At 35.8% G+C, this 20,837-nt stretch overlaps 1 protein-coding gene across 1 annotated transcript in view; it reads left to right on the top strand.

Moving 5' to 3' along the window:
• Positions 1–14,387, top strand: part of LOC134532255 (cell adhesion molecule Dscam2-like) — a 121,919-nt gene extending 107,532 nt beyond the window's left edge. Inside the window, exons 20-23 of the mRNA XM_063368676.1 lie at positions 1,056–1,253; positions 2,657–2,759; positions 11,085–11,261; positions 13,194–14,387. Of these exons, the coding sequence (XP_063224746.1) occupies positions 1,056–1,253; positions 2,657–2,759; positions 11,085–11,261; positions 13,194–13,245 (530 nt within the window). The 3' untranslated portion in view covers positions 13,246–14,387. The remainder of the gene's footprint in view (positions 1–1,055; positions 1,254–2,656; positions 2,760–11,084; positions 11,262–13,193) is intronic.
• Positions 14,388–20,837: the final 6,450 nt, after the last annotated feature.

Below are 20,837 nucleotides of genomic sequence, written 5' to 3'. Positions count from 1 at the left end.
GCCAGTAACCAAGTTGTTTAGAGCCCACAGTAAAAAATTTGTCTTGTGGGGTTGTGTGAATAGGTACTGCTATACTTTAGCAAAAATGAAAACTAAACAGTATTTAAAGAGCTTTCATAAAACTTAAATACAAATGAAAATTCTACATTAAGATTAACCTGTTAATAAATACTTTTCAGAACTATATACCTAATCCTTTGTTTTGTTAGTGTGAAAAAATAAAAACAATTACTATAATTAAATTAATTATACATACATTATTTTGTATGCAGTAAACTCAACAAACACAAAAAAAAATTCCTTAATTTGCCTACTTAATAATATATTTCATCAAAACATATTCTTTATTTCAAAATTTTAAAAAATTAAAGATTATTAAATTTTACAAGTAACCTAACTATTTCACAAGTAAACTAAGCCGCAATGAAAATTTTAACTAATCTTGAAGTCATTTTGAATTGAGTAATTTATATTTAAGTTATTTAGTTGAGATTTTCTTATATTGGAGTATGTTTTAATAACGATCAGTTACTTGAAATTTCCTGTTTATTATAAATTCTCTTATATTCAAGATCGCTTCATATTCGAGGTTGTCTTACATTCACTGTCATCTTTATTAAAAATTAAAGGGGGTCTTATAGATCAGATTGTGTTAAAATTCTTATCTTCTGCATTTTTTGATGCTCGTCCTTTATTTAAGGTTGCCCTATATTATAGAAAATAATTTAGTTTAGGATATTCTAAACAAAAAGGCAGCTTTTATTCAAGGATATGCTACAATAATTGGAAAATTACTTTTAAATATGTACAATATTTTAATACAATTCCGAAACGTAATCAAGGGTTTTTCAGACACTTAAATACTCATTTATAACCTAAATATTTTAGTTTGGAAGAGGTAATTTCTTATCGAAATAGAAGAACATCCTGAATTTTTAAATATAGACATCACTTCAGATATTCGCAACTCTAGTGTCCCATCATATCAAGGGTTTTCTGTGCATAACCGTTCCAATACACGACCCGTAACTTCTAACTTTTCTCATTCCACCAAGAGATATCGTGCATCTCGAGCCAGCAGACGTTGCCCATGTCCGCGGCGGGCCCCGCCAAGTGCAGCAAATCGGCTCTCGCGTACCACGCAGCGCCACGCAGCGCCGGTGAGGCTCGCTCCAACTCCGACAGCAGCGGGGGCGGAGGCGCTGACCGGGCCCCTCAGTTCCCGCACAGGGCTGCCAACACGTCGCGCGAAGGCAAGTCCCTCCCAGCAGCCCTGGGTGCATGCGAGTGCTCGGTGCCTGTTTGGGTTTCGTTTGTGCAGCACGGTCATGCACAGTGATTGCATGTGAAGGATTTCACATTGCACGGTTATGCACAGAGACTTATGCCGATAGCATGTCGAAGGTTTTACTGAGGTAACCCTTGGGTACTTACTTGTCTGAATCATGCCACGGTGTTGGTATTGAACCCCTCCGACCCACGTGAGCATACCCCGATGGTGATCTCAGCCACTGAGGGCCTTAGATATAAACAAAAGGGGTAAAGATAAGTGCACGTGACTATGCGCTCATCAATTGTGAGATTATATCATTGTGGTTAAGTTTGAGCCGTTATTGTTTTTGTCTTCTTGTTACATAAACAGCCTTGGCAATAAGTGCACACAGGAAGTTGACTATTTGGAAAAAAAACTCTACTTTATTTTTAATGTCTATAGTGTGGTTTTAAGTATGTTTTAAAAAAATTAACAATTTATCAGCAAGGAATCAGTAAGTTATTCATAATATATTAACTTTTCTTTGTTTAAAATGAAGCTTTAGCTTAGAGATCAAATAATTTTTATAAACCATTCTAATAAACATAAGTTTAGTTATTATTTATGTTACGTAAGTGCTGAATCTGATATAAGAATTTAAGTGTTGAATCCTATATTTTTGAGAGGTGTCAATAATCCAGCACTGACATTAGCATTGGATTTCCTATTGACATAGTATCCATGATCACAGACACCTGTATGCCATGGGTAATTATATTAGTTTTTATACTTCCAACACATTGTGTTAATGTTTTGCACAGTTGGCTGAATGAGCTAATGATAACTTGTTTACTGTTCTACTGAACGTCCACAATTAACCTGGAAACAGTAATGCAGTTTTAAACATTATGCTTACCAACCTAAGCACCCTGAACAAGCTACAGTGTTTCAAGAAATATCTTAAAAAACATTTTGCAAAATGCTGGTGTGTCTACTCATCGTTTCCAAAAAAACTGCATTTGTATCCACTAGTGATGGGTCCGATCTCAGTTTCCTCGAATCCATTTTTTGAACTCGGTCACAAATAGTACCTCAATTAGATATACTAACTATGGTGTTAAAAAAAAAATACAACCTTTATGAACCAAGTTTCCCAACTCAGTACATAGCATGATTTTATTTATATAATTACGTACTAAAAGGTACAAAATATATTGTTATATTGGGAATGGTAACAGGACTTGTGAGTTGTCGCTGTTGAATTTTTGGATTCGCTACGTTTCCTCCAGTATCTTGATGGAATTGTGAGGATTTGATTGACTCGTCCCTAGTATCCATGCACCTATGCTGGTTGTGTGTTCTCGGCAAGCGTTGGCTAATGCTGACCCGCGCGCCTGTCTGCAGAGTCGGTGTTTGAGCTGGACTCGAGCACAGAGTCCATGGAGGGGTCTCAGGAGCCGAGCCACCGACCGTGCAGGGGGCCTCAGCAGCGCGCGATGTCCTCCAGGTAGTGCAAGTAGGTGCCTCAGGACGCCCGCCCAATCACGCTCGCGCTCGCCGACTGCCGCGAACCTCCAGTAGTGAGGGCTCGGCATCACGGACACTTACAGAGCTCTTGTCCGGCCAGCTTGTGCCTTACTCTTTTTCAGTATCAACAACATAGTACAGTAGAGTCCCGCTAATCCAAACCCCGCTAATCCGAACCTCGCTAATCCGAAAATCTGCCTAATCCGAACAGGGCTAGGACGAAAAAAGAAATATTTTTATAACAATTATGAACCTTGAAAAGCAAAGTAAAACAAGTTCTTTTTCAAGTAATGTCTTACGTTTATTAAATTGTACATAAGAAAATTATGATTTATCTATTTCTCCTTCAACTAAAAAGAAAAAAAATATGATTACGTACATAGTACTTAAATATTTACGTATTTATATTATGCTAAATACGCTAAATAATAAGGGTGTGTTTTGTGTCTGATCTTTAATATTTGACACATCAGATGTTAAATAGCCCACGCCTCATAAAGACCATAAATGGCATTATATAAGAAAATTCCGCCTAATCCGAATTTTCGCTAATCCGAACAGGGTTCGGTCCCAATTAGTTCGGATTAGCGGGACTCTACTGTACATACCAGCAAACGAGAATTGTTCAGTAAAATCTCAGGACCAGTTCCTTGAAGAAAAAAAAAATCCTTTATATTTATACTTAATAACCAACTTCATGCAGAACTGTTATAGAATTTGTATCTAATTTTTTTAGAATTTTTTAAAAATACATACTTGAAAGTGAGTGATATTTATCAATTGCAAATAAAAATAAAAATGAATTACAAATTGATAGGCCTGTGCAAGTACTATGTAGTTTGTTTTTTTATGCGAAGCAAATATCAAATTCAATGTTTAAAATAAGTACTCACGAAGTCAAAGTGAATTGTGAATATTATCTCAGCAAGGCTGTATTGCACTTATTTTATAAAATACTGGATTGTAAAAAGAATAATATTTTTACTTTTTTTAATGTTTGAACTGATTTACCATGCATGATATTAATATTGAGCATTCATGTACGCAGACTTGAGTGACACATTGGATTTTTTTTTTAAGTAAACAACTTAATTTGTGCAGAACATATACAACACAAAAAAAAAAAAATTATTTCAATGTCTTTAAGCTTACGCAACAAACACCTAGCTTCACATCAGACGTGAAGCTTTGCATCACAACCGAAGCTTTGTATAAAACGAATAGCAAATTTCCTGGCGAAATCTAATTGAATATTAAAAAGAGCATCGAGTAATTCATGTAGTCGAAGTTTCGCACAGGCCTACTAATTGAAGCATTGGAAGATGTGTGGTATTATTTGATTTGGATCTACTTAGCAGATTGTCCATTAGTGTGGTAGCTGGTAGGCCACTGGCCAAACTTTGAGGGGGCACCAAAATGGCCTGCGGGCTGTGGTTTTGCCACTAGTGGCCTAGGGTGGGCTTCGGTATGGCCGTTGCGTCTGGAACACTCTGTTTACATCGAGGTTTTGTCACATTCGTATTTTCTGTTCCAAAAGAAGGCAAACTATAAAAAATATTTTTAAAGTTTCAGTGATGATTTAATTCTCAATTTTCTTTAGTCCTGTCGTGGTTCCAGAGGGTGTGAATCGTCAACGGCTGTGAATTTGGGCGCCACCGTATAAGGGCACACGGACCCGGCAGAGACTCATCTCAGGGCGGAACGAGATTCGGTCCCTCCTAGCCTCCAATTATCGCACAGACCTGGCCCACTCTCAGCATCGGGCACGCTTACACATGACAAAGATGGTTGCACACTCCAGTGGGCTCTTAAAGGTGACCCACGTGCCTGATACCTGGGAGAGCTGGCACGTGGTCAGTAAATAATGTAAACTCAGTAAGGTTTTTTTTTTATTATACTTTGACATTAGGTTACACAGTACCCACGGCATGAACTGAGTTAAGCGATAGCCGGACCACGCGGTGGTCGCACTAGATTATATCGCTTAGCTGTCTGGCAAAGTCACGCTAAAGGGTTAAAAAATACTGAATTGGACAGTCAATTGGACAGTCTGCCGCCCGAGGCGAGCCCCAAGGATAATATAAAATTGATTGAGATTGAATTACGTTAACAGATCTAAGTTCAGTTCGGCGATGCACATGGATGAAGTTCCCGGGGTGCGTATGCGTCTCACCTCAACCATTGCTAGTTGCAGTCTGGGCCGGAAGGGCGACATGGCCTCTTCCACAATACCACAGAACCGTCACACTAGTTTAGTTATGTTCCGCGGTTAAACAAGAAAAGCACTCTTAAAATACATACTGACATAAAAAAATTCATGTCCTCTCGTTACTTAGCTACATGCGAACATTTAAACAGGATCTAGGTTAGTTCAGTTCTGGTCCGCTATGGCACCGTTGTTGTTGTTCCGAAGCACTAAGCTTAAAACTCCGTCTTCCAGTAGTTCGTGGCGCGCTGTTTGAAAACACATGACTGTGTACTTCAGTAATTCCATGCCGCGAAGGAACGGGTGAAGGTCAAGGAAGGGAATTTAGTCCAACCAGGCTTATGGGGCGAAGCCCCGGTCGATGTCAGTCCATATCTCGAATTTGAATCACAAAGAGTTTCTTGAATCTACCCCTGAATGTAAGGAAATAAAATATGTTAAAATATGTACACACAAAAAAGCTGTCATATGCTTCTAATTAATACAGAAGACTTTGCCAATCAATAAAATTTATTTTCATTTAACAATTATGTGTATTCACATTAATCAGAACTAGGAATATAATATATAAAATAATAATATTCTGTACTATTAAAATTTAAATATTTGATTCAATCAAAGCGTTTTTTTTTTATTGTAATATAAACAGAAGCTTGTAATTTATAAACATTGGACATGTTACAGTTATTACATAAACTTAAGTTTCAAATTAAATGGTAGGACACTATACTTGCAATATTGAGTTCTTGGGTTTAAATCACAGTCTGACCCACCCACATTTCAGTTTCCTTGGTTTCCAAAAACCATACAATTAAAATGTTTGGATGTTTCTACAGATCATATTAATCTTGTTTTAGATAATTAAATTACAACTAAAAACAAAACAAAAAATTGTAATGGTTAGGTACTGTCCGGACCAAACGTTGTGGTAGCTGGACTCCCTAGTGCTGTAGGCACGGTCACACGTGGCGCACATTCGGCACGGCCCGGCACGGCTCGGACGCGTTGTCTCTGTTACAAAAACATATGCGTGTATCACTTTCTCATCGCTCCCCAGGCCACAACGCTTTGGGTTTCACTTGTCCTTATCATGACACCTGAGGCCCATATAGGCAATAACTTAAGAGCTGAAGGTATAACATGCTTCACAGTGTAGAACTCGTGTATGACATCTCGTATGACTCGTCTGTCAAAACTGTCGACAACGATCTTACGAATTTTCTTTGGCCTGCAAAAAGTAAAGGGGTGTATTTCACTTTTCAGTATAGTATTTCTCTTTAGACAAAATGGCGTAGCATAGAATTGAAAAAGAAACCGTTAGGTTGAACTACCATTTCATTAAACAATAAAGAATATTTGCGATTGTTAAGGTCATTTGTACGAGCATTCCTAAGGTAGACTTAATTTACATGAAAATGCAAACACAAGTGTTTACTTAAATACTATTACTTTCTCACTGGCATCAATGATATTCCCACAAATTCGTCATACAACGGTCGATACGGCAGCTGTATATTATGCCGAAACAGAATATCTTACGTGCCTGCATGAATTAGTCCGCAATGTTAAGAAAATTATTTGTGTTGTATTTCAAAACACCAATATGGGGTGTGGGGCTGATAGTTGGTGATTTTACCCTAACAATAAATACTTAACAACACGAAACAAACACAAATCTGAGATTTCAAAACAAGCTTTAAATTACTTAGTGATTGCACAACTTTAACTCAACTATGCCTTTACGGCCATTGCATTTCTATCTATGCTGCTTTTGCGATTTGTACTTTTACATTCTAGTACGGACGCGGATATCGTAAAACCGCATAATAGAAACGTTGAACATCGTTTATACCATGTACACTGCTTTTCACATTATAATTTTATATAATTTAGGCGAAAAATACAATTATTTAAAAAGTTTTGCTTTGAAAACAAGTCGGGTACATTGTACATACGATATTCAATAAACAATTTATTACTAGGTTTGACGATACCAGCTCCCTTTCATTTTATAATTCAACCCGGAAACATTCGAGTTTAAAACATATCACTTTGTCACCAAATGGAGTAAACAACATTGCTCACCGTTTTTTCCCTGGAGTTCTCTGAGGGTCATTTGGATGTTGTCTGCTCCATTTCCTTATCCTCATTATGCTGGACTCACTCACACCGGTATATATCGTTGCTCTTTCTGTTGCCTTCAGAATTGGTGCTGCGAGAAATTTATTTTCTGATTCACTATCACAAAAACTCACTACTTCAGCAATAATGTCTCTTTCTCGACTATGAATAACTTTATGAGGCCGTCGGCAGCGTCCACGTCCGTCCATTTCCGTACGTCTCGTAACACGCGCTGCGAGTTGGTCACGTAGCAATGTTTTCATGCTGAACGCTACACGTACCGACCTGCGCGCGCATCGCCTGCCCCTCCGCCGCCTTGCCCCTTCACCCCCGCGCTGCCAGCTATCACAACGTTTGGTCCGGACAGTACATTACACTATTCTATAAAAGGAAAATAATATCTTTGAGAAATTATCAAAAACTGTGGTGAATTTTAAAAACAATTTTGTTTCTCAGAGTGTCATTATGATCTGTAGTGTATTTACGTTAGTACCAAGATTACTTCATCAGACTTTGCCTATGACAGTGTAAATAGGTGGCTGTTTTGGTGGTATAAAATGTATTTAAGGTGTAGGAAAGTTATTTGTGGAGAAACATTTAATTTATGATTATAATGCCCCATACTCGACAGTGTGTGAAATAAACATGCACGTACAAATCTTTAATTTTCTAAACTGTCACCCAATTATGTTCTTGAAACCAAAATGAGAAAATTTAAGGTTTTGACACACCTTTCACGTTAGATTGTTGTACATTCATATAATAAATATAAATTATAATTTATTGTTGATTTTTTCAACAGATTTAATCAAAATGTTATATGCTACTTGTAAAAGTTAGATAAATGTTTAAAATTTTGCCTGGCATAATTAATTATTGTCACCCGCCATATATCGTCACACCCATAACACTTAACTTTTATGGTCCCATTTTCAAAATATTTCTTCATAAAGTGTTGGAATAAGCAAAACAATTAAATAAAGCTGGGTTTACGATTGATAATTGTGAATTATGAATTAAAAATTAGTCGTGTACTTAACATATGACTCTATGCATACTAGTGGAATGGTTTATGATTGTGTAGGAATTTTGACGGGTCATGTGCAAATCATATGATGATTTTAGACTTAACAGAGATGATTCTGTTTTATATTTTTCCGTAGGAATTAAGAGAAGCACCAATCAGAGCACAGTATAATGTGTTCTTAGCGAAAAATTATGTTTAGTATTGAAAGCCGGTTATATTGTAGTACGAAATGAGTAGAAAATACAGAATTACTAGCATCATGTTTAGAAATGATAAAATACCAAGAACATTGGAAAATTTGGAATATTCGATTTGTTTTATGATTTCGTAAATTAATTATTCTAATTTTTTTTGTGTTTTTTGCTATTATATGAGTATATTAATATGTATTTACAATTCATGAATAAATTTTTTCACTCTAAAGTCATTTTATGTTGTCTTGGAATGGATGATATTACCATTTCATGACCTAGTTAGTATTTATGTATTAAAGTTAAATATCCTCGATTCTGAATTGTGACAAACTGAAATGTTGCAATTTTTAGGTTCATTCCTAGCCATGTGTGTGGTTTTTCAAGCACATAGATGCATAACCAATTTCACCCTGAATAAAAATGTTACGATAACAAATTATTAATCAACAATGATTATAAATGAAAATTCAGTTCAAAATGCAGACAAAAGCTACCTACAAATACAAAAATTCAACTTAAATTAAATTTTCTCACCTGTTTTTTTTGGCTGGAATTAACTACCATTTTTCAATTGGATATTCATATTACTTAACTATGCTCTCGTCTGTGTAAAGGTTATATAGTTCTTAAGTTTTTAATCGTAAACCCAACTTTAATAAATAAAATCCAACATGGCATGTGAATTGCAGCCTCTGTCCTTACAGTTTTTTTTTTGTGTACTTTGGCTGTGAAATGTCACAGGGTGTCCACATTTTAGAAAATCAGGGAAAATCGGAGAAAAATCATGTAAATTCCAAGTGATAGTAATTTGAGGTGAAAATTTCATGCTCCAATCTGCCATAACCCAGATGGTGAAAGCATTTTTTTTTTTCAGATGGTGTTTTAGTGCATAGTCACCCATACTATAACATGGCATATACAGGGTGTTGCTTGAATGAGGCCAGCCATGGGGGTGGTGGAGGCTGGATTTCCCTTATTTCTTTTATTAAACTGCAAAATACATAAATATTAAAAAAAAAAAAAAATGTGCACGTTGAGTCTACATGGGACACAAGTGAAACTTCTTGCTTTTTAGGTATACATAGAAATAAATTAATAGTATTTTATTATTGAACAGAAGATAATAGTTGAAAATAGTAAGGTTGTAGGGATGATCTCAGATAAAAAAAATGCTTTTCCACATCCTGTACTCGTCTATACATCTTTTTTTTTTTTTTCTATTTCAATTACACTATTTACATAAAAAAGAATTGTACTTAAAAGTTAATACAACAAATCAATAACTACATATCTTCCACACAAATAAATAAACTGTAGATACTTTAAATAATATAAAATAAATATGGTAGCGTCAATTATTAGCCTTTACGAAAACTGAGGATTGTACAAACACAAGCAGCATTATGATAATTCCGTAGCATCACTGCTACGTCATTTCCACCTCTACCCTGCCGTCTCATCTTCCGGCCGTTACAACTAGCAGATAGCATGCTACGCTACATATCTATTCCCTCCCCCACCCTTGCTGTCTTCTCATTCGACCGCTAGGCTGGTGCATGCATTGAAGTGGTGTCACTGTTGCAGGGTTGGCACGTTTAAAACAAAATGTTTAAAACAATATGTTCAAAATTGTTTTAAACAATACACTCTGAATAAAACAAGTTTAAAACACAATGTTTAAAACATTCTGTTCGAAACGTGTTTTTTTATATGTATTTTAAAAGTTTAATTTCTTACGAAAACGAAAACTGCGTATTGACATTTTCATCGCAAGCATCACTGTCTCATTGTAAGTCACCAATTGTGATAAATATCCAGACTAGGATGAGAAGTTTTGAAGTGAAACACATTCCTCACGTAAACATAAAATACCAGCACTGCTTGGGGTCAAACCAGTCATACCTTTTAGGGTGCCAGTTCCACTAAGTTCATCTAATCTAATTAAAATTTGTTTTTGTTAGTTAAGTGCACGGAAAACAGTTACAAGTTTGGCAGCCTTCTCTGTTCCTAGCCGGTTCCTTACAGTACTATGCACAAACCGGAATGTGGAGAAAAAAAGTTCACTACCAGCTGACGAAGCCACTGCACTGCGTAACTGATGTGCCAGGTTCAGAGTTGCATGATGAGTACTTTTCTCCAAAGAAATCCACCATACTAGAGGTTTAATCTCTTTTCGTGTTACGGGACTGAATAAGTAGCCTATTCCTTGAAAGGTGAACTTTTTGCCTTGTACTTAATAATATCCGGAATGGCTACAGTCAGGGAATTCCATATTCAAAAATGTGTAGCAATATACCTTACACCTGATGGGACTTCTGCTGAAACCATATGTGCAAAACATATTGTGGTGGTTTTGATTAAAATTAATATTAAAAACAAAAAAAAAGTTTAAACTTAAAAAAAAAAACTCTTTAAAACATGACAAACTGTTTAAAACAAAAAAAGGCATGTTATTGATTTTTTTAAAAAAAAAACTGTTTTTTTCCCAACCCTGCACTGTTGACACTCTCTCCTGCTCTACCGGTTCCCCCACCACGTACATAAATATTCCCCTCATGCTATCGGAATTTTCGTTTCCGTAACTCTCAAAAATAGTAGCCCCCTCAGCAAAGAAGTTTCATTTCAAAAAAATTCATTAGAGATATTTTAAGTTTTTTTCAGGCAGGGGAATTTTATCACAAGTTGGTGTGGACACCCTGGGTCGGTCGCATGAGAACCTCCGTCATGTTTGCCTGTCGCTTGATACGCGTGCTCCAGACAGGCTTGTGGCTGCTCGAACGGCCCGCAGACGATCTCGCTGACCCCGCCCTCTGCCTTCTCCAACTGCCAGCTAGGACCACCGGAGCAAGACTACACCTGCAAGAAGACCATCTCCGCACTGCCGCTGTTCCACCACGAGGAGGTGGAGCGGGAACTCTCGTCGCTCATCAACAAGTTCGTTTGCTCATTAGTATTTACTTTCGTTTTGCCTCGCATCAACAATGAGGTCACTACAGATGCCAGGGTGTCCACACACATCTGTAATATTAATTTTCTCTGAATTTTCATTACCAAAATTACAAATTTCCCTGACTATTTAAAAAAAAATTACCTATTTTTTTTTTGATTTTGTGAAAATTTAAGAAAATCCAGCTGTCACCATTACCATGAGCTGCTCTAGTTCAAACAGAAACTTGCATACACTATTTTATAGAGTGACAATGCACTGAAGCCATTTTCTTCTTAAATAATTACTTATCACTGGAAATTTTTTAGTGTGCAAGAAAGGGAGGGGAAGAGGCCCCGCCTCTCTCCCAAGGCAAATCTCTGTGGTTGAAGGTCACATAGCTGTGGGGGAGAGGGGGAGGGAGAGAGAAAGAGTGAGAAAAAAAGAGAGGGGGAGAAGGGGGAGACAGAATTAATGTCTGTCAGTAGTTGCGTACATTTCACGTCAGCATACACAATAACATTTTTTTAATTTATGTACTTAGTAAATACCCAAACTACCCTCTTTTATCGCATAATCATTGCACCAGCATTTTAGGGTGTCAAAATTTGGATAAAAAAACCTCTCGCGTAAACGTCGCATGATGTTTTTGGTCCCGCTATTAGATTCAGAGCGCTTTGTGTGGGTATTTTTTCCATATAAAACAATGTATTTTAAAGTAGAAATCTAAATTTATTCGGACATTACCACTTACTTATTTAATTAATGGAAATACGAAGATGTCTGATGTGTAAATTTTCTTTTAAAGATGTTTTTAAACATTATAAACTGTATCTGTTTGTGTGTGACGTCACAGTGTACCGCTTATTAAAAATGTAGCTTAGCGCTTGTTGGCATCATTCATGTTTGGTTATGTTGCTTCCCATATAGTGCGCGCACACGTAGTCGAATATTGATATCTCGCCGATTGCATGCAACGCGCGCTCTCAGTCGAGTGCCAAGTTAACTACATTTGATGTCCCGTACTCTTTCGTGGTTTGTACTACGACGATAGTTATGCGTTCGTTCAGGTTCGCATTTGGATCACGGGTTTTGTTTTTCTATTTAATGTTAAAGAAAGGATTTTGTTGCATGACTTATTAATTCAAATTGTTTAGCGTGCATGTTTATACTTCACTTTTTAAATAAACGTACTTTCCATGAATGGGTTTGGTTTTAATGAATAACTCTACCTAAAAAAAATCTTGCATAAACATCACACCCCTACTTTTCAAACTTGATTTTAGTATAAAATGTGCGACGATTATGCTATGAAACACAAATATCTATGATTTTAAATTTTATATTTTAATGTTTAATGCTTCCATTTTAATTTTATTTTGTTTTTATAGATATTCCCCATCTATTTATCACACTATAAAATTTAATTAGAAAAAAAGTGAAGGTAGATGTAAAATAGGAAAAATGTTATGACTAGGTACATTAATGGTGATGATAAGGGGTCCAACTAACTAGGAGTGTGTTTGTGTTGGTGAGGCGGGATGATAAGTGCAACACTCACTGGTGAATCTAGCATAGTGATGCCACCAAGCACAAGGCTGTGAACTGGGGCAGTCTTCTCATTGTGCATAGGGTGACAGAGAGAGGTAAACCTAACATTTAATGGCATATATGTAAATGAAGATAAGATGTAATGAATGCTATGGTGCATTCAAGAATCTGTACTGAGAGTTCCACACCAAAAGTTTCTCTTGAAAACACCCATTCTTGGCCATTTTCACTCTCAAAAATATTACTTTTTAAAGCAAAATCTGTACAGATCTAATGTTTCAACCTCAGCATGTTCTTAAATGCTTTTTATAAATAGACGACATGTGGACGTGTTGAAAAGTAAATTTTCTATTTGTCACTATAATAATTTATGTATTATTTTGTTGCAGGTACAGGCAGAAAAAAGACAGGGAGAAACAAGACTATACAATTCGTGTGTAGTGTTGTTGGACAAGTGACTTACCAGAAAAAAAAAGTGTGCTGAGAAGAAAAACATTCAGTAAACTCTGATAGAAATGAAAGTGTGAAGACTAACGAATTTGCCTTGCCGATTCAAATATGAACTTCGAAATTTACACAGTGTTTTAATGTGTTGCTGTGTCTAATGAATACAATCCTTTCAAAAGCGACATACAAGAAAACATTTTTGACCAAGAACAGCTAACTCGTTATGATTAATTTTTTTAAAAAATAAACATTAAATAATAGCCTGGCTGTTGTATTTATATATTTTTTGTTGTACTTTTAAAAAAAATCATAGTTTATATACGACACTACTGACCTAATTTGAATCAAAAAATTTGAAAACAAATATGCACCTGTACCTAATGAGAAACTAAAATATAAATTTGCAATAAGCTTTCTGTATTAAAATAATACTATTTAACCATTATTGACAGCACATCAGGGTCTTAACTTTACTGTAGCTTTTCAGTTATGTCTAAACTACTACTACTACATATGTGAAGGTAAGATTGAAAATTAACTACCAAGCTCTAAGCCCAATTTACAAATGTTGTTTCCAGATTGTATTTAACAATTTTTCTTCTTATAGTCACACCTTTGTCGCACACTGAAAAAAACATACAAGCTATGTGTTAAAGGATTGGATGCAAATACGTAACTGTGAACCCAAGTGCCTAATGATCTTCGCAGCATCCCTCCGACATCTGCTATCTAAATATTGGTACTGCCATTTTCAGACGGGACAATACCCTGCGTAAAAATTAATTTTTTGTTCTAGCTGAAAGAGCTATCAGTTCAAGAATCTGTCACGACACAATGAACATGACAATATATTTTAAATTTTTTTTTACTGCAGTGTATTTGTATCAAAACTGATGAAGCATTTATAAGTGAAACACCTATGCCCAAAGCTGAATTGAAGACACAAAAATGTGTAACCTAATGGTCTTGTACTGCAACAAGCCAAAAGCAAATAGCTCTGAATTAATTAATTGAACGGTTCATTTTTACTGGACTCATGTGAAAGCCTTGTCATATTTCTTTTAAACAGACAGAAGTTTCAAAATATTCTTTGATTTTTTTTGGTCATACCATTCGCAGATATACATGCTGAGAGTTTTAGAATTTGTTGCATTATTTTTAACATCTATGAGAATTTCTGATTAGATACAACAGTAAATGAAATATAAATGATTAAATTATTTCCTTAAATTAAATTTAGAATCTTATTTAAAATTTTGATAATTTTAGGTATGTTCTGTGCTAAGTTTTCTGTTCTGAATAAAAATTATTTCTTGCCCATATATCATTGATATTATAGTAACACTTGGTATGGATAAAACATTCATAAATAGACTGTTATTTACTATTGATCCTAAAGTTTTTTTTTTTTTTAGAGAACCTGTCATGATTAAAAAATTATGAGCAACAAGTGGGTACCCAAATGGTTCATAGTTCATAGCCCACTACTGTCTTGGAGACCCCACCTTTAAACTTACTTTCACAAGCCACATTTATATATATTTTTTGTCATTACTATTATTTCAAGGTGTAAAAAGTCAAGCAAATGATGACTACTAAAATTTGCATGATTTTTTTTACAATGCTTGTGCAAAGCTTCACTACAATGCTTGTGCAAAGCTTCAACTAAGTGAATCAATCCAAACTCATTTTAATACCGTGTTTTCTCGCATAATTATCGCACATTTTATTCTAAAATCAAGTTTGAAAAGTAGGTGTGCGACGATTATGCGTAAAAAAAAAAATTCTTGTTAGGTAAAGTTATTCATAAAAACAAAACCCGTTCATGGAAAGTACGTTTATTTAAAAAAAGGTGGAGTATAAGAGAGCACGCCAAACAATTTATATTAATAATTCATTAAACAAAAACCTTTCTTCAACTTTAAATAGAAAAACCAAAACTCTTAACGCGAACGCAAGCCACTTGAATCTGACGTGAACCAACGTGTTGTAGTACACACTTGCCACGAAAGAATGTGGGCTATCAAATGTAGTTAACTCGGCACCTGACAGAGAGCGCGCGTTGCATCCAATCGGCGAGATATCGATATTCGACTGCGTGCGCGCGCTCTATACGGGAAGCAACATAACCAAACATTGAATGATGCGCCGACTACATTTTTATAAGCCATACGCCGCGGCAACACAGACAATCAGATAAAGGAAATAACGTTTAAATTGTCATTAAAAGAAAATTTACACGTCAGACAACTTTGTATTTCCGTTAATTAAATAAATAAGTGGTAATGACCAAATTAAATTTTAGATTTCTAGTTTAAAATACATAGTTTTATACGGAAAAGATACCTACATTGGTACACCGCGGCAACGCAGACGATCTCATAAAGGAAATAACGTTTAAAAACGTCTTTAAAAGAAAATTTTCACATCAGACTTCATATTTTTCCATTAATTAAATAAGTAAGTGGTAACGACTGAATAAATATTAGATTTCTACTTTAAAACACATTGTTTTATACGGAAAAGATACCTACACAAAGCGCTCGGCATCTACTAGCGGGACTAAAAACATCATGCAAGTTTACGCGAGAAGTTTTTTTTATCCCAATTTTGACGGTCTAAAATATGAATGTAACGATTACGCGAGTGTGACGATTATGTAATAAAAGAGGGTATTCCTTTTTAACTTTGTCAAGAAATATGCTATTCATTTTATTTGAAGCTTAGGTTGTGATGCAAAGCTTTGCATCTGATGTGAAGCTAGGCATTTATTGCATTACTTTAAAACATAGAAGCCTGAGATTAACTCATGAAAATACTTAGCTTTTGTTTTTTTATATGTTTGGTACAAATAAAGTTGGTTACTTAAAAAGAATCAAATTTAGCTCTCAAGTTTGATTTTATAAATGCTCAATATTAATATTAAGCATTGTTAGTGTATAATTTTTATTGAATGTTATATATTGGTTGAAATTTGTGAATCGCCTAATCAGTTCTAACATTACAATAGTTTTTTACTTCAATTCAGTATTTTATAAATACTGGATTTATTCAGCACTGCTGAGAACAATATTCACAATTTTATTCAACTTCAAGAATATTATCAACATTTGATTCAATATTCGCTTCGCATCAAAAAACTAACATTCGCTATCCAATACTCTTAGTGGATATGTATTAATAATATTTGTGACAAAACAACAAATCCAAAGGAGGTAATGTGTTAACATTTACAGAAATAGCCCTCCAATAAAAGTAATGACAAGAAAATGAAAATTCAACATGGTGTTTGAAACTGTGGATAACGATGTGATGTTAAATCGTATTTTGTCTTGGACAGTCTTTATTGTGTTAGCTTGTCCCCCCACTCTATTTCTTTTTACAGTAAATTAAGTTACAAATTAAATGGAAACAATTTTAAAAATTTGTTGGTTTTTGTATTTATAATAATAAAATTAACTAAGACTATGTAAAACTATAACAGAGAAGAACTGGGATCTTCTTCAAACTGTATTTATTTTCCATGATTACAGATAATAATATGCAAAATTTCAAAAAGATTTCAATTTCATAGCAAATCTTGTTACATTCTTATCAAAAAAAACAATTTGCAAAATACATAAAAAGGCATATACAAAATAAGGCCACATGAGTTTCACACTGGTATACAAATACATACAACAAATCATTATTGCATTCGTAAAAACATGCATTGTTAATTTGTAATGTAAAGACTCACTATATAAGATCATGTAAAAAATGAGAAAATTCTTAGAAAGAAATGCAGTGAAGCATTCAATAACACAGTGAATATACACAGCTATATATGATACAAAACAGATAAAAAATGTACATGCACTGCTCAAAAGGTAAATATTTTTACATACATTTGTAGCCAATACTACAGTATACTTTCACAATAGTTATACATTATTGTTATCACATACTTATAAACATGAATGATTTTCCCCTTGTTCTCTTAAAAACCAAATTAAAACTATTTTCTATAAATTTGGTATTAATTTTTTTTTTTATGAATATGTTCACAATTGATTTTTAAAAATAAAAGCCATGCACAATATGATGATTATTGAATATAATTTAATTTTCTTACTTGATGAGCTAAACACTATTGTTTTCTACAAATGTTCATGAGCTAGTGTGTGTATCATCCATATTCTAGAATACACCACTCTTGAGAGAGCTAAATTTAAGTATGTCTACACACATTTTTATGTCAGAAAAGTAACAAAAAAATATCACATTGTAATAGTTCACAAAAAAATTGTTACAACTAGGATGCTTACAATTTAGTTTTATTACAATTTGTAATTTGTATCAGAATTAGTTGCTTTATTATTTTATCATTCACTGAAATGTCACCAAACATTGCCTTAAAATCATAGCTTAATTAATTAGCTACTATGATGTTAAAGCTTTTGAAAATCCAAGTCAAATTGAAGGCTTATTTTCTTTAACTTCGGGAAAATTACAAATCTTGGACGATTTGGGTATTTTGTTATGAGAGCAAACCACACAAAAGTTAGATTTACAATTTTTTTTGGTGTCATAAACAACATATTTAGTATCAGCTAACTGCATTTTTACCCTGAAAAATGTTTCCGTTTGATACGGCCACCCTCATCCTCAAACTACCACTGGCATTATCTATCTCCTGAGATGACACACGAGCATTGGAAAGAAAAATAAAAATTTCTTACTCTTTAGTTATATTGTAGAAGTTGTGCCAAACTTATATGAAACTTTTCAAAGCTTAGAGCTTTAATTTTTACATTGTATAACATACATATAAGCATTTTTTTAAAACCAGGTACAGTAAACTCCCGGTATACCGCGCCCTGATAGATCGCGGAATCGGGTATATCGCGGGTCAAACCATGTCCCCCAATCAGAAATGAATAGTAATAATAACACAGTAGAACCTCGTTAATTCGTGATGGTCGGTACCGAGATAATCACGGATTACCGAATTTCACGGACTAGCGATTAAAAGCCCGGAAGGTCTTGTCAAGCTTTCAGACACCGGCGTGCAGCTGGGTTAAGGCCAAGGTCATGTGACGTAACATCTACCGAGGCTTACTGCGCCTTGGCAGCAGATGGATAAAAAATAGTAAACTCTCCATTATTCGTGTTAATTGGGACCCACCGATACCCGGATAATTAAAATCCTGTAAAAAAAAAGTAATAAACCCGGATAATCCGTTCATGGTAAGGACCGTCTTCGAATTAGTCTCGGCTTAAAAAAATACGGCACTGCCTAGCCATTAGTTATTTACATCAGCCGAAGAGAGAAAGATAAGATCATGCTGAACTTGCACCCCCCCCCCTCCGCCCCCCCATCCTCGTACAGCCGAATGCCAGCCAGACACGTCACTCGCCAGGCGCCTGCCGTGCGTTGGCGGGTGGAAACAAACAAAGGGAGACGGGAAGCAGAAGTCAGGACATCCCCCTCAAGTTTAAAGAGTGACAAATGTGACAGCTGAAAGGGGGGCGACACAAAGGGTCGGTACAAACAGCGTTGCAGAGTTTGGCGGCCCACGCGATGGCTTGCAGTGTTTGCCGGCCGCCGGCCCGCGTGACGTTAATTTTAAGCGCTGACAATTTTTACTTTTTTTTCTTATCTTTTAAATCGTCCTAGGATTATCGGATTCCCGAATTAGCGCGTCACGGATTAACGAGGTTCTACTGTAATAATAACTGAATAAATGGTTGACAGCCGATTAGGATAGTAGCTCACAAACTAAGCATCGGGCAGAAAAAAGCCTAGGCGTAGAAAATGTCCGCAGTGAAATTCTAAACAAGATATCTCCGTACATTATTCCTCTATCTTGTAGTGTTTTCAAATTATGGTCCAATCCAGCCCAGTGTTATTTTCTGAAACACTAGTTCTTAACATTTTTTTTAACCCACAAATAAAGCATCAGACAGGGGACCTGATAAAGCCCACCGTCCAGCGACATTATCCAGCGTGACTCGGCTGGGGATTGATTTTGGATAGGTTTGGTTGACGGCAAGTGCTGGGAGGGGAGAGGCAAGCCGAGAATATGCGACCAAGACACCCGGGTAGACGGGAGGAGTGGAATTTAAGCGCCAGTGATGAGAGGGGCGATTAAGCCGAAAGGGGGGAAGTCTGGTGACCTTGAGTAGTTCACTCATTTCCGTCTGCACACTTCTCGTGGTCACGTGTGTTGACAAGCGGAGACATATAAATGTTTTGTTACAACTTGAACCTACAGACGTAATATTATTCGTTGTATTATACACGTTCATCTTTTTACTTTGGTATAATGTTTTAACATTAAATAGTAAAGTAAATCAGCTAGCGTATTTTTAATCTTTGCCGAGGAATTCCCAGTGGTCCAATACTTGCGTGAACCATACTGTACCACTTTTGCCGTGAGGTAGTAAACAAGCCCCGGAAATGTTTATGTGTAGCGGCCTCCCGACCTTTAACCAGAGGCTGGGGAATATAACATTTGCCGATGCGAGCCACACACACTCAGCAACTCGACACAGCGTTTGATGGAATAAGTAAAGACAACGTTTAACAGACTTTTTAATACGGCGCCACTGATTGCGCTAAAATTATTTTGGCGCAATTTTTGTATCCCACATGCGACCATTTATAATTTACTGTAAGCATGGATAACAAAGTTTAACCACTTTACACGATAGACGATTCTTTATTTTATATTGTACGAATGCTAGAATCGTTTTTCACGTATCTGCTGCATACTTCTGCAAAAGACACGCTATCTGTAAGTACGTAAATCTAGAATTTTTATTTTGTCAATCATACTCGGTACTTTGCGATTCATATTCGGTTTGAAGTATCACTACGGCCTTTCTTTTTAGAAGACTTTGACCACAGAATCGTGTGTAACCGCACACACTGCACTTACTTTGTTACGGACACAAAGACGAAGCAGATACTGTGGCTGACACCACGAGACTGGCAGCAGCTTGTGTGCCGCACGTGTGTATGGCGGCATGTGACGCGCTCGTAGGCCGTGCGACAAACTGTGCGCGGCATGCGGAAAAATAAAAAATAAAATTCAACATTTAATATTTATCTTTAACATTTATTATTTTTATTTTTTCACCCGCGTTTAGTGAAAACTGCGGATGCAAAGTCCGCACAAAGGCGGGCCGTCTATACTGTGCGTGCTTGCCGACCTATTAGAACACAGGCGGTGTTTTATGCCTTTTCACCTTGGTCACATCGAAACATCGCGGTTATGCAACAACGCGGGTAAAATTTATGTCCCCCGACAACCGCGTTAAATAGGGAGTGTACTGTACTTGGTAAATTTTTGGCCAGTCTTGCTTCACTTGTGATAGGTGTATGAATCAGGGCCGGCGCGTCCATATATGCGAACTAGGCAACCGCCTAGGGCAGGGGTCGGCAACCTTTTGAGTCGGAAGAGCCAAAAATGACAATTTACAAAATTTCAAAGTATTTAAAGAGCCACAAAAATTTTTCTTGCCCACAATAAACAGTACTTGAATAAATAAATTTGCGCAGTAATATTGCGTCGATCGCATTTTTACCAAAACACACAATG

Source organism: Bacillus rossius, chromosome 5, assembly GCF_032445375.1.
Source record: "Bacillus rossius redtenbacheri isolate Brsri chromosome 5, Brsri_v3, whole genome shotgun sequence".
Lineage (NCBI taxonomy): Eukaryota > Metazoa > Arthropoda > Insecta > Phasmatodea > Bacillidae > Bacillus > Bacillus rossius.
This window is presented reverse-complemented; position numbering and strand designations above follow the sequence as displayed.